At 34.1% G+C, this 15121-nt stretch overlaps 2 protein-coding genes across 4 annotated transcripts in view; both read right to left on the bottom strand.

The window, feature by feature from the left end:
* Positions 1 to 1193, bottom strand: part of LOC109544926 (unconventional myosin-Vc) — a 4031-nt gene extending 2838 nt beyond the window's left edge. The window contains exons 1-2 of the mRNA XM_019915352.2: positions 1043 to 1193; positions 651 to 900 (exon numbers count right to left, since the gene is read on the bottom strand). Of these exons, the coding sequence (XP_019770911.2) occupies positions 651 to 900; positions 1043 to 1110 (318 nt within the window). The 5' untranslated portion in view covers positions 1111 to 1193. The remainder of the gene's footprint in view (positions 1 to 650; positions 901 to 1042) is intronic.
* Positions 1194 to 1721: 528 nt separating this feature from the next.
* Positions 1722 to 15121, bottom strand: part of LOC109544834 (cysteine-rich motor neuron 1 protein) — a 116835-nt gene continuing 103435 nt past the window's right edge. Inside the window, exons 2-8 of one of the 3 annotated variants that reach the window (XM_048668883.1) lie at positions 9358 to 9528; positions 9083 to 9293; positions 8685 to 8994; positions 8374 to 8623; positions 5646 to 5699; positions 5301 to 5486; positions 1722 to 4486 (exon numbers count right to left, since the gene is read on the bottom strand). In XM_048668883.1, the coding sequence (XP_048524840.1) occupies positions 4284 to 4486; positions 5301 to 5486; positions 5646 to 5699; positions 8374 to 8623; positions 8685 to 8994; positions 9083 to 9293; positions 9358 to 9528 (1385 nt within the window). In that variant the 3' untranslated portion in view covers positions 1722 to 4283. Of the gene's footprint in view, positions 4487 to 5300; positions 5700 to 8373; positions 8624 to 8684; positions 8995 to 9082; positions 9294 to 9357; positions 9529 to 15121 lie in introns of all 3 variants that reach the window. The other 2 variants (XM_019915198.2, XM_019915200.2) reach the window with 2 other exon arrangements.

Raw genomic sequence — 15121 nt, 5'->3', positions numbered from 1 at the left:
TTCGTTATAACCAGTAAAAAATACGTTGGCCTTTATGGACGACGTTTCAATTAAAGGAAAAAAGTTCGTTTTAACCGAAAGTTCACTATAACCGGGTTCATTATCAGCGGACTTACTGAATATTCATTTAGTTAAAACCACTCCATTAATCGTTGTTTTGTATGAATTCTTTTGTACTATTCACTATGATTCTTATAAATAGAAGTCAATGTGGGAAGGGGACAATTTGAAATTGTCGTAATACAAAAAGTGATAAGGTCTATTTAAATTCAAACACAATATTAACATTATCACCATATACAATGTTCATTTCTATAAAATTATGTCTCTTAATGCCTTCCTTTTGTCTGTACGGATCCTTGAATTCTGTCGGCAAAACTTGCATAACTCGATGTAATAACTAATAAAATACAGATATTTTTTCATGTAAACTTGGTGGATAATCGGTTGGTTTTAGAGCCTAAACAATATGGTGTGTACATGGATGAAAATTTAGATCCCTACGCAAAAATCCAAGAAAACATATTCAACTTTTCGGTCCAAGCACCACCTTGTTTAAATCGATTTCCAGAACAAAATCGCTTCCCCAACATTTGGTAACCCCCATAAAAAGCGTGCTTGAAAATAATCACTTGCAATAGTTCACTTACTTTATACCCTTTCCAGACAGCTTGTAGTTTAGCAGCTGCTTTGCTATATGCGTTCAGACACATTGAGTCCCAGAACTCGTGCAACCGATCCGGAAGATGATACCTTACAAGCCAACCTCTAGTATACTTCTGGAAGACTATGATTGCTTCCAGGTGCTTCTTGTACGATTTTCGTATTAAGTAACCACGATATGTCCTTTGAATTATTGTCGCTGCATAGTGGTTTTCTTTCAGATTCGTCTGCTGTTTCCTTTTGAGATTTTTCAAATCAACAACTTTTAAATAGAACTACAAAAATACTACCACCAAATGTTACAGTCGAAATAGATAATTTTTCAAATATTTTTGAGCACATTACAATTTTGGAAAGAAATGCTGCTGATCAAACTTACGAATATTCCTGAACAATATCATCGGCTAGGTGAATCGCATCGTCGAATAAATAATACACAGATGCCATAATCAAGATGCGACTATCTTCGGTTGATTTTGATCACTTGTCAATACTACACGCGGTGAATACAAAAGTACCCGTAATGTATGGTGCGCTCAAAAAATTTTGTTTCGCATTTGGAACGTTTACAATCTCCCTATGAAGATCAATAAATTGGAGTATCAGAAACTTAATTATTTTCCAAAGAGGAGTTTTTTGAGTGTTTGCTCTGCCTGTATTTATTTCAAAACCTGCGGCAGCAACCGTTTTTCCAAATTTTTTTATACATCGATTTATAAAACTATGCTTTGATAACACAGGAAAGAAGTGGATTGCTGAATAATGCAGATTTATTTGCGGTAACAATTATCTGTGATAAAATGTTAAAAGCGCCGCAAGACGAAAATTATTTGAAGAACTAAATAAGAATCCGTGTCCTCCAGAAAAAAAATTTAAGTCGGGCTTCAAATAAATTATTTTTAATTTTTAAACCAGTACACATTTGTATATACATTTTAGTTGCGTAAAACTGTTTTTTTGCGCCTAAAATGTAGTATCCAGGAATGGGGATTCGCGATTTGCAAACTTTTAATAAATAATCAATCTAATAACCCATTTTGTAAATGAAAACCCATCGGTTGAAGCTACTTTCTTTTTATATTTTATTTTTTATAGTAACATTAACGTTGAACTAACTGAACATATGTACAATAATCATTATAATACGCCTAAATCTACATTATAGATTATATCAAGACCTATTTATTAAACTACTAGTTTTAACGTTGTTAAATCTGGCTTAGTTCATTGAATCATTGCAACTTCAGGATTGCGAAAGCGTAGGATTAAGAAATTATCGGGCGAATCATGCAGATAAATCGATCAGTGTATCTCAGAAACCTGGACTTGGAACTAAAAAGGTGAAAAAGCGAATTAATTGATTTTCTCGAAAAGTTTGATTTATTTTATAGCTGAAAATTGTCATTTTCTTTATTAAAGTTTGGAGATAATGATTCGAGATTTATTAAAGGTTGGAGGTGAAGAATTTTGGATCAACAGAAATATTCTTCGAACAGATTCTTCGATTTGCCTCATTCAAATAATCAAATTTTTCATTTTCATCATGCTGTTAATAGCAAAAATGTAGAAAAACCGCCAAGTCTTTTTTAAATAAAAAATCACAGATATTTCGTATGTGAATGAAAATGTAGGACTCGTTCGAGCTTAATTACTTGAACAATTCAAAAAGTTCGAAGATCAATTTTCCCAGCTTTCACTTACCTACAGTGTCTTCATAAATGTTGTCGATGAAATTTTGTTGAAAACTGATGTATAATGGAAACTAAATATACATTAATTAATTATACGCCAAACTAGTAGATAAAAAGCAAAAATCACATCTTACCTCGCTCTTGACAACAGATCTTCTAATATTATTAGTTAACTTAATTTAGTCTGCAGGAAAAGCATTTTTTCCAAGGCTCATAATTAAAAATTATTTATAATAAAAGCCAAGAAGAAAATATGGTTCGTAAAGTTATTTTGCTGCTTCAGCAACCGGCATATCAAAAAGATCCTTTTTTAACACTTCGTCTTTTTCACCACTTATCTAATGAACCTTGATATTAACGGGTCCTAAGATGCAGCTGGCGACTTTTCTGCATCGCTCAATCACCCGGTACATGACAGCAATTTTCTGTATGCACGTGAAAACTCAATTTCCAAATCCTAATTCTCGATATAAATGCAAAAAAATTAAAAAAAACTGATGCGATAGGATAGCATTAACAAACTAGAAAATCACTTTTTAACCTTATACCTAATTAACGTAATTATATATGTACACTTTAATATTTATTAACAACATACTCTTGGGTTCAATACAACGATCAATAGAATAACATTACATGGAATTAGTGTTCTTTTAGCATCACTCGTGTTAGAACGTCGAATAGTGTGGGAGACCGTTGTTAAATAGAAAACAAAGTCGCGAAATACTTATGAAATACTGAGAGCCCGAACCAGACCAAGTGCAAAAGTTACTGCTTTGGCAATTGACTTTTTTGTATTTAGTCTGGATTAGAGGCATTTCCACATGAATCTTAACTCTAACAAAAATAAGTTACATATTATATATCATATTTAAAAAATATTAAAGTCTTAATCATAGGAACAACACTCTAAACTTACCGAATTTGGAACTTTCTAACTCCTTTGGAATTAACGGTTTGTTCTATGAAAATGAGCAGTAGAATCCAAAGTTTTTGAAGCAAATTAGCAGAATTTAGTTGAAAAGTAGCTAAAAAATTCCCGTGTTTTAAATAGTAAAAAGCAACAATTAGCCAGTACTATTTTAAGAAAGTACCGGTTTCAATGATTTTTATAGTTCTGCAACACATGCATTCATTGAGATAGTAGCTAATCTTAAACGTATTCAATATTTATAAAATAACCACTATATTTGCCAACTATACACTTAAATTAACATTCTACAAATCTAACTAAAAAAATTAATCCGAATAAAGTAGAAATGTTAAACTTTTTGAGATCTTGAAATTCAAATTCTGTCATGTTTTTTTTTTCGTTTTTCGTTTGATAATTTGCTGCGAAATTCGCTTTAACATGTTAAATAATCGTTAGTTAGGAAGAAACATATACATAAAAGTATCGGTGAACTGAAACCCTGCTTTCCGAATTAGGATAATCATTTTTCACTAGCGACATGCGGATTGACGAAAAGGTCAAATTATATCACAAACAATATTGCATTGTTTCCAGTTCAAAAATGTGTTTCAATCTTTTATACACTGTTCGTAAAATAATTCTCAACTTTTTGTGTTATTTTTATCACATCATTAGAAAACGAGATAAAACATCCGTATGTATGTGCACCCATTATAGCATTTCACATTTTTCGCATGGATGTGTACCTAGAATTATATACTTTTATATTTCTTATATAAACTATATTTTCAACAACTCAAAGAGCATGAAATGTATTCGCTCGAAATTTGAAGCAGGGGCTATAAAGTTTAATAAAAAGTATCAAGATAAGGGGATAACAGATTTTGAAAAGCTGCAGTCCTTTGAATACATTTAGTGCTCGTTTAAACGTAGATACTGTAAACGTGTTTGCGCAAAGCAAAATATCACAAAAGAATAAACCTACTCTATGTTATCTGTTACAAGATATTGAATCTTCACTCGTTGTCAAATCGAATCGAATCCTTTTTTATCGTGTTGTTGTTTTCGCTGGTGGGACTAAGGACAGAATGGTAGCTTCCACGCGATGGGGTCACACTGTATTTTTTCTTGTTTTTATAGAAGCAAAATATTATACCAATTACCACGATCACTAAAATGAACACGACCAAAATGGATAGAGTTATCCAGCAAGTTGAACCTGTAAGGCAAAACTGAGAATTAGTATAGCATGGAATACTTTAAATAATTATTAAATTAATGAGTCTGGTTGGGTTTAGCGGAGATCAGTTGTGGAATATTTGGCTACCGAAAATGCTCTAAACCATCAACAAATAGTTGCACTCGCTTCGTTTTCAACCAAAAAGTTGAAGTGTTCTAAACGTTGCTAGTTTTAAGGCGCCTTCAAATTTTCCTTCTATTTTTTGATCCCAAAAGTTTCATTTTGTATTTAACTTTCGGGGATTTTTGAGATTTTTTCGAATCATGAATTCACCATTGTTTTTTTTAAGCGCGTTTTAATGAACGAAGGACAATGTGAGGTTTTTTCGTACGATTAAGGGACATTTTTTAAATCATCATAGAAACCGCCAAAGATGGGTTTAGCCGGAAAGTAACACTCACGAAACATGTCCAAACAGAAAAGATTACACCAATTACATTGATTACACAGATTACAAATCTTTCAGTTGTTGCCCGTAGAACTTAGTTTTTGAAATTATGAATATTTTAATATATCGAGAAAATGTTTTATTGCTGAATTGAAAAACATTGCTTGATTTGTTGCTGTCCTTGGTCTGAGAGCTTAACGTCTTCATTTTCACGCCCCGCATACTTAAAAAATACTAATATTCCTTGAGAATTTAAAGAATTCGACAATTTTAATGGCAAAATAGTCCGGCGTTAAAACATAATCCATGCCTTCCAAAATTCTAAACAGAAAGTGAAGGAAAAAATCGCAAATATGTTACTCTAATTTTGAGCTTGTAACAATTCCTTAGCACGTGAAAACTTACCATCCTTGGGGGAAAAAGCAGGAGTAATCATCGTTCCTGAATTTTTGTCATCGGTTCCATCCCGTCTAATAATAAGAACAGTCGGCATGGCTGAATTTTTTTCTGTGCTAGTAGCAAGTGTGGTGGTAATGATCGTGCTTATTATGCTAGTGCTAGTAGCAGCCGTTTTACTTTTGCTGTAGTCCTCTAACAGATTAAGAAGCTCGCTGTACGTGATGTTATATTTGCTGAGCAGTTCTGATTTGACTCTGGCTGGCTTACATTTACATATTTCGCAGCCCAACTTGTTCAATCGCAAGCCGTTAGGACATGGCTTATTGCAGTTGATTAGCGGTAGGCACTCACCTATATTTGATATTTCCTTTTCTCCGCAAGGCTTTGAGTTACATTTTTCTTCACCTGGAAAAACAAGAAAACACCTGTTCTAAAATAACTCCCAGATATTTAGCCCTGGATTAAATTCTAACAAAGCTCTATAAAAAATGTTTCGAAGAAATACAGCCGATTACAAGAATATGCCATACAAAGTATTTCAATTTTTTTCTTTCTAAAAGTTTCTATACTATTTATTGCAAAGACTCTAAGAACATTTCAATGCAACTCAATACCTCTGGAGCAAATAATCCAATTAGAATACTTCAACTTCTTTTAACGACTTTTTATACGGCATTGAAACCTTTGTCAGATTAATTTTTTAATTAATGACCAAATCTTCCAGAGGGCTTTTATAAGTATCGGCGAACGTTTTGCGATCTACGAGGTTACGGCTCGCCCACCCAAGATGAAAATAAATTCTTACGGGTATTCTGAAAATTTGAATRGGRGATTTTTATTAAAAAGAAAATATGTTTTGTCTTCTGATKGATTCTTGAAATTAGTAAATTCAACTGGTTGATTCTTAGRAAATTATTTTTAAAAGTTTGGTTTACAAATCGCAAGCAATCACATGAACAGGTTTGGATTAAACTGAAYTGATGTTCTTGTTGCAGCAATAAGAAGCTGTTYGTTTGGCACAATAAATTWATTTYAATGTCGGTTGCTAACTGCTCATTGGGGCAYTAACTAAAAAGCAAATATTTTCTTTTCATAGAAATAATTTTTATTTGATACTCAATAGTTTTATTACCACACATTTGCTAAGTCGGCAAAAAATTTAGATGTTTGCCGATTTTTAAATAAACTTTWAGCATCTTTCRASTTAGCTGTCCTCTAAAAAGGCTGAAAATTCCAAGTTGCGTTTTGTCTCAGTCCGCAACCTGCGAATTTTTAAAGGAGAGGGCGCAGTTGAGTAGTAACATCCATTATGAGACCGATATRCWMTAAGCTCTAAAAACTGAAGGTTTCTCGCGATTTCTATAAAACTTTCGCAATCATTAGYGCSATATGCYTGCTAAAAGTGTGGCCAATTTCAAGTTGCTACTTGATTTACTGTCGGWGATGCGACTGTTTAAAGGGAAGAGTGCACTTGAGTAAAAACAGCCATGAACACTGATATTTACTAAGYTGGTAAAACTGAGAATTGTGAGCGAATTTTATTACACTTTCGGCGTCTTTAGACTCACGTGTCCTCTAGACCTCGTGAAAACTGCAAGCTTCTACTTGCATTAGTGTGGAAGCTGCGATTTTTTAAAGAAGAAAGCGTAGTTGATCCGAAAACAGTTATGAGACCAATTTGGCTTTCAAAATTTACGAAATTGGCAAAAAAATCATGCAATTTTAATGCAGCTTTCAGCATTTTTAGATTCAAGTATGTGTTAAAGATTCTGAAAATTTTAAGCCGCCAATTATTTTAGTGTAAAAGATACGAATTTTTAAAGGAAAGAGCGCCGTTTGGCAGTTATCTCCTTATGCGATCGAGATGTACTTAGCTCGCAAAACGCCTTCCGTCAATTCCAGACGATTTTCATGAAAGTTTCGGAGTCTCTAGAGTCAAGTGTCTCCTAATCATGGCCCAAATTGCAAGGTGCTTCTTGCATTAGTTGGGAAGATGCGATTTTTTAGCGAGAACGTAATTGAGTAAAAAACCATTATGACACTAATATTTACCAATTTTGGGACTTTATTTTACTAATTTTACTAAAATGGCTAAAAGTTCAAAACTTTCCACACCTTTAGATTTAAGTACTTTTTAAAGATGCTAAACATTTCGAGCTGCTACTAGATTCAGAATGGAAGCGGCGAATTTTTTAAGGAGAGAGCGCAATTGAGTAGTAACTTCGCTTATGAGACCGATATGTAAGGAGCTCGCAAAACTCACGATTTTAAGCGACTTTTATGAAACTCGCAGAGTCTGTGGAATCATATGCCTTCGAAACGTGGCGAAAATTACAAGTTTCCACTTGCATTAGTTGGGAAGATGCGATTTTTTAAACAGAGAGCGTAGTTGCGTGAAAAACCATATAAGAGACTTTTGAGAGTTCCTATGTTTACTAAAATGGCTAAGATTTAGATTCTGCGCGAATTTAATGAAACTACCAGCATCTTTAGGTTCAAGTATCTTTTAAAAGACGCTGAAAATTTTGAGCCGCTAGTTGATTTATTGTGGAAGCGGCGATTTTTAAAGAAAAGATAGTCTCATTCATTATGAGACCTGTGTACACTAAGATCGCAAATTTTAAGACTTCAGGCGATTTTTATGAAACTCTCCATGTCTGTAGAGTCGGGCGTCTTCTAAACATGGTGAAAATTTCCAGCGGCTACTGATTTTATTGTAAAAGCTGCGAAGTTTCAAAGACGAGAGCGCAGTTGAGGAACGTTATTCATTATGAGATCGTTATGAACTGACCTCGCAAAATTGCGCATTCCGGGCGATTGTTGCGAAATTTTCGGCATCTTTAGTGTCAAGTGGCTACAAAAGGTGATGTAATTTTCAAGTTGGTACTTGTTCCAGTTCCAGAGATGCGAATTTTTGGAGGACAGAGCTCAGTAGCCTAAAAACACCGATTATGACTCTGTCGTAAAACTCGGATCTCTTGGCCGTTTTTATTAAACTTTCGCTGTCTTGAGAGTGTCGTTTCTTCTGAAGATGGCGAATACATCATTCAACACGAAATAAGGTTGTTCGATTACTTACCATTGTAGCAAGTGCATACGGTACATTCGTTTTCTTCCGTCCAACTGTGAAGATGGGCAAACATCTTCGTGTCTCTAAAGCATGGAGCTGAATTGTTTTCTTTGATTTGGCTTTCTTTTACGTCGCAATAGTGGCTTATGCATACGGGTTCACCATTTAAACATGTGCAAAATGTACAGCCCCGATCTTTCAACCAGGTTTCGTTGTGCTTGTACATCACTGCTTCATCGAAGCAATTTTGCAGCACTGCCTGAAACATTCATATAAATTTCACATTGAACACTGCTCTGTTCACAGTCTTTGCATCCTACCTCTTCCGCCTTTTTCGCACACAACGAAATGCCATTTTTGCATCGACACTGTTGTTTATCGTCTGTCGACCACTCTTCTCCATTTTCGTAAATTATATCTCCTACCACACAGTCCTTGTCTTTTTCGTCTACAATAGGCTTACATTCATACAGATCACAGCAGTTCCCAGGAAATCCGGTGCCTTTCTTCTTCACAACCACAGTTTTGTTAAAACCACAATCGTTCATGCAAGGTAAACAGACACAGTGGTCTTCTAGCTCGTCAGTGTCTAAGTTGGTGGATTCGCTGTCTTGAGGACAAGGAACACATCTGCAATAAATTAATTATTATTACAAATGGCTGTAGCAATTTTGAGTAGAGTTCAGTATAAACATAAATCACATTTGACTTGATTTACCGTGTTTTTCGACAACAACCGTCTTCAATTGTTGTTAGAAGCGATTTCCTGTCGCAGATCTTCGGCAGCTCACACTGCTGAGGATTGCATACACATTCTCCATTTACTAGATGCCGTTCTTTGTCTATGCACTTGCAAATTCCTTTTTCATTAAGGACGGCACCAGGAGCACAGGGACATTTACCTTCTAACAGAGTCTCATTTTTGCAACCTAAAAGCCGAATAAAACGCATTTTGCTCAGGTTTCGATCAATTTGCCTTCACAGTCTACGAACCTATACAAGAGTATATAGGGCAACATGATCCGGGTTCATCTGTTCCTTTTTTATGCACTTCTAATTCCGTTAGACATGGAGGTTTCACGCACGATTCTGGATTGCAAATGCAGTGATCTTCGTCTAGTTTACTATCATGAGGACAGTCTTCGATGAAAGGAGCTGCAAGACCTGAAATTGAAATAAAATAGATATAAATGCCATTAGTTTGTACTAATAGTTACAGATAAAAGCTTGTTTCGACAGCTTGATAGGGAGGGATGAATAATTATTCAACAAGGTATAATTTACAGGGTGTTGGAAGTTGGAAAATACATTATCTGAAAGGTGATTAGCTAATACGAACATCTGAACCACATTTCGTATCATCGACAGTTCAGATCAATAATTAAAGCAATATAAATGGCCACCCAAAAAGGGTTCAAATTTGGGGCTTTTGGTTCCATCAGTGTGTGAGTGTTTGAACCACACTTTGAATTTTTTCTGCGTGAATTTTTTGGAGCTGGAAATTTCTACACACTCGTTAACAAACACGTAACTTCAAACTATTGGAACTCGTATTTTCTCTAAATTTCTTTGATACTGAAAAATGCCAGCAATAAATAACATTTTGTGACAATATTATACATAATTCTATTTCAAATTGTGGGCCCAAACATTTATTAAATTAAATACAACTTATATGCATCAAACACGATTCAACAGCGCTTTGAAATATGAAATTCCATATTCATATGACATACATTTTTGATTACTCGGATAACTGGATAAGCCGTTCGCTTTGCATTTGACATGTGATCATTAACATACAGATGCAGTTTCAATGTATTTGCAATATTATTCGATCAACGTATTATCATATTATATCTTTGTCCAATTATGTTGAGCAATCAACTCTTTTCCAGTGAAAAATGAAGTTTTCTGGTTTAAAAATGGGTGACTATTCAAATCAGTGTCCATCAATAGAAGAATTTAGGGCCGAGATTAACCAGTGGGCAGCTGAACTACTGCCTCGAAAAATATTCTACTTTGAAATCAATTTTTTTGATCAACACTTGATCTCGATGGTTTACTCCAATACGTAAGAACCAAACGCTTACTATTTTCACCAACTTTAAAACCAACAGTTGTGCTTTAGCAAACAGTAGGTAGAATGTTGAAGAACTAAATGGTAGTCAGCAAAAATATTCAGGTTTGAAAAAGGCTTAATTCCAGCTTTGTTTGTGTTTGCCATGCTTTCGAGCACACAAGCTGCTGAGTTGTACAAAACGCATTATAAAACATACCCAGTTTCGTCTGTCCTAATAAAATTTCGCAAGAATCAGAATAACATTTCATGCACGACTTGTTTTCATAAAATTTCTTTTACGCCAGCAGCCTTTTGTTTCCTTACCGAATCGTCTAATTTATTTAACTATATTAAATTACCTCGGTGGTCGTTTCCGTAGCTCAAAACGGTCTGAAAATACCTGGATACGCAAGATTTATGCATGCACCGGGGGCCAGAAATAAATGAAAGCCATTTGAAGGAATAATTTAAGTTCCGCTTTAGTCCGGGATGAAATAAAAGGCGTTAACATGTGGATTTTTCGGCCTTTGAATATGTAATCAACTTCGTGCTAATTAGCTGAAACGAGTCGAAGCCCATATAAATCACATGTTTAGCTGTGTGCAATTTAGTGTAAATTTTCGCAAAATTTCGCAAGCAATACATTCAATCAATCCTGCAAGTGACTTCACAATATCAGCTTTTATAGCTGGCAAGATTTATAGACAAAAAATTAAAAGGAAAAGAAAAATTTTCTGCTGGAAAACTTTGCAAAAGATTAGAGCTGAATCCTTGTTACTCTTTGTATTAAAACGAACCCAAATTTTTAAAGTTACTACTTTTTGGATAGATTTTCTTCTAGTTTACCATTTAATCAAATGTTCCGGAAAATATTATCTAGTACCTAAATATATTGTTGGAAACCGGCCCCAAACTAATTAACAACAGCGTGAAATACAATTACATAAAAAAGTTGCGATGGTCCAGGTAATCCGACTGGAAAGATTTATTTTGGCGAAATTGGTTATCTCGCTTTGCCTAATAAATAGCACACGCTTGGCCAATTTTGCTCCAATTTAAATTATAAACTAATTTTAGTTGATCACGCCGGAGCTTCTAACGCATATCAAGCCAATTTTCCTAATTTTCCTGCTCTCTAATAGATTTAGACCGTAATTTTCCATTACGGTTTATATCAAATGTATGTGTGCGCGTAAGTGCCATAATTAGTAGCACTTGAACAAAATGCTTAAATAAAAACAAGATATAAGTACAGACTTTCAAAGTCAATATTTTGTGGAGAAATGTACTGCATTTGTTAATTAATTTAGGTCTAATATATTTGCGTTTTGTCTGAACACATGTGTTCTTTTTTGCCTTTAGTGATTGAATTCTGTATATCTCTTTTAGTCCAAACAGCTCATGGCTGCAGAATTTTTGGAAGAAAAAAATATTTGCCAAAGCGCCATTTACGCACCGCTCAGGAAAGACTTAAGATTAATTCTATGAGCCTGAATAAAAACCGACAAATTTCTTCTCGATAAGCTACACACGCAAACAGGCACAACAATTCGATCTGCCCAATCCCATTAAATCAGCTTATATCGAAACAAACTCAATCAACTAAATTGATATACGTATAGAAATTAATCCCCGAATAGACCCAAACGGAAACAAAATCCCTCAATAATCGGTTACAGTGGAAAACTCAATTTGTTTTAATAACCCTTTCCGTAGAGCGCTTGTTCGTATTCTCTTTTGTTGAGCCTCATTTCTCTGCATTTTCTTGTCAATAACTTAGACGGTTTGCCTTGAGAACCAAGAACGATTTCCTTTCTACGTTCCGTGGAACGGGAGCGGGGATGAAAATTGGTTTTCATGTTTCAAGGAAAATAGGCAATAATTTAACAAAAAAACGTTCTTCGATATTCTGATTTAGTTCCTCATCCTCACAAAATTTTTATTTTTTTTTTAAGTTTTGTGTATACAATTCTCAATAAAGAAGGTATCGTGATATTAATTAACAAATTAATTTACCTGCGAATATATGGTGAAAATCATTCATTCAGAAGTTAACACCGAAAGCTTGAAAGTTTTAAGTAAGATAAGGGTGCCCTTGATTAATATGTCATAACAATCCGTCTCACCAGTCTCTTGATTAATTGAGTTTTAAAACGTTTTCTCCGCACAGTATAATACATATTAAATCATCACTCCTTCAAGAATAAATTAATGAAACTGAACAAACTGAGGCTTTACGGTCTTTTAGCGGGTTTTCACCGCGATATCTCTATCACGGGGACGATATCTCTTGTTCAATCTCGGATCGTTTGTGTCTTGTTTAGTTCGGAAAAATATTGTTAGCTCCAGTTAAAAAGCTGTTTTAGGTCACAGGCTGTGGCATCCATCAACCTGAATTTGTCCTCATTTAAATTTACTTGGCATAATTTATGTATTATCAATTTTTTTAATACGAAAAAGAAAAAAGTTCCAAATTCATTTCGCCCCAATTTCCCAAATCATTCGTCCTTCATGTCCATTTCTTTAATAACACTTCCATGCTACAGCGAAGCTTTAGCGAGCTGAAACTTTTATTTTCAATTTAGGACGATGAAAAAATACTGGCGAGCCTAGCGTAAGTCTTAACTTGTTCCCAACTTTTAAAGAGAACTTATTAGGAACGGAAATGAGAGCTCCTTAAGGAGTTTCAGTTCAACTAATCCAACCAACCTGAAAGCAGAAATTTCAGTCATTTTCCTAAGAACTTGATTTGTGAATAACGTCGAATGCCGGCAATTTATAGCGCCTGTAACTAATACCAGAGTTTTCAAGAATTATGAATTAATAGATTATTATTCGTAGTTTTCAATCACTAAAGTACTGTTTCATAATTTAGTTTTTGGTTCTATAAACGACTTTTCTTTTGATGCTTTAGTCTGTGAATTTTCCAGGACTTGCAGTTTGCTTCTTTCTCTCTATTGCAATTAAAATATATTCAATTTAGGAATTTTCAGAATTTCTTCAATTTCAGCTTTCTTAAAATCTTGCAAATACTTGATAATTTTGCACAAGCGTGAGTATATGAAAAATTTCCTATTTTAAGTACTCGATTCGCAATGTTTCAAACCAATTAAACGATCAAATATTTAAACATTAAGCATCGTCTTCCCATACTTCATTCTATTTATTTGAGATGGACGCTTTTAAATTTCCAACTTTAACATCCCTGGGGGTTTTACAAACTCACTGACTCCGGCACCGTACGTCTATTCTATGTTTGTTGGAGGAAGTTAAGGCCGACATCCTGCAGGTTAACCGCAGCCACAAGCGGCGAAGTCTTGAAATGTATCTTGCAACTTTGAGCGAGCGCATATTTCAGCACTCGAAGCAAACGATTTAAATAATAATAATTTTCGTTTAACAACTGTGAAGAAGTTTTATATATATCTTTAAAATTTATTTGGTTTATTTATAATCCTCCACTTATTTAATGGATTATTGTTATTTTCATTGAGCAGGTCTTTGATCGGAGTAATTTTAAAACTATTTTTTTTTCTTCTTGCAAACGGACAGTTTATTTAGTGTTATAAAGAATTTTTGATACATAATTGTAACCGAGATCGTAAGATTGTAATTTCTTCCAATTTTCATGCAGCAATTTTCTTCGGACGTTTTTCAGTTCTTATTTTTTTTTCACATTCGCGTTGACAAAGTGAAATTCAAGTCTGTTCCATTTCAACTTGTTCACATTTCGAGCAAGGTTTTTTTGGGTAAGAAAATCACAGTATCTCAAGGCTTCGACCAAAAAATTGACAAAAATGCATTTTTGTCAACTCTTCAATCCCTTAATTCCCATAATAAACATTAGTAATTTATGAACAACTCTGAAACTTAAATGGCGATAAACAAAATTGATTTTGCAATTTTCGGTTTTGCTTGGATTTTTTAAAAGTTTTTTGGGTTTATTTACATTGGTGTTGGCAAAGTTCAAATTCTAAGAAAGAAACTGAATATAATTAAAGCAAGCTTTAAAACCTTCGCATTATAAACTTTGAAATTTTGACGAATCTGACTAACATGAAACACACATTTTATATCTCTGCAGACACATTTTAATAAATAATTCTCCTCGGATAAAAGCTGGTAGGCACACGCGGATTCAAATAAATAATGACTTCGCATGGGTATAAGGCCGTAAAGGCGATAAATTTTAATGGGAAGTCTAGTAATTCGTGATTATTTATTAATTCGAGCCGGGTTTACATAGTTATAATATTTTTCCCATCACTTTCTTGTCCCCGGGCGCGAATAACAGCACTTTGTTTTTTGATTTATCGCTACCAGAAGATGTTTGGATTCGCATTTTAAATAAATTATCTACAATTTTTTGGCTGGTTAAGGTTTACGTACGGGATTCAATCTTACATTTTGAATGTGAAAGAAGAGTTCGAGGAACAAAATTTGGAAAATGTTGCCCAGAAGAGTTCACAAAATCAGGTTTGAAAGTGTAGGAAAGTCATTAACAGAAAATTCCTCACAACTTTTTGTAAAAGTAAAAAAAGTCACCGATGTTTTCTACCAAAATTTAATAAAAAAAATTGAAAAATGACTAATAAAGCATGCATTTTTGCCGGAAAAAGCCTTGCCATTTTTTGGGAAAATACAGTTTCATACAAACGCAATTCTTCTAGCCCTTAATTCCCATAATAAGCACTA

This window comes from Dendroctonus ponderosae, unplaced genomic scaffold (genome assembly GCF_020466585.1).
Source record: "Dendroctonus ponderosae isolate FM_Combo_2020 unplaced genomic scaffold, Dpon_F_20191213v2 Dpon_F_20191213_8, whole genome shotgun sequence".
NCBI lineage: Eukaryota > Metazoa > Arthropoda > Insecta > Coleoptera > Curculionidae > Dendroctonus > Dendroctonus ponderosae.
This window is presented reverse-complemented; position numbering and strand designations above follow the sequence as displayed.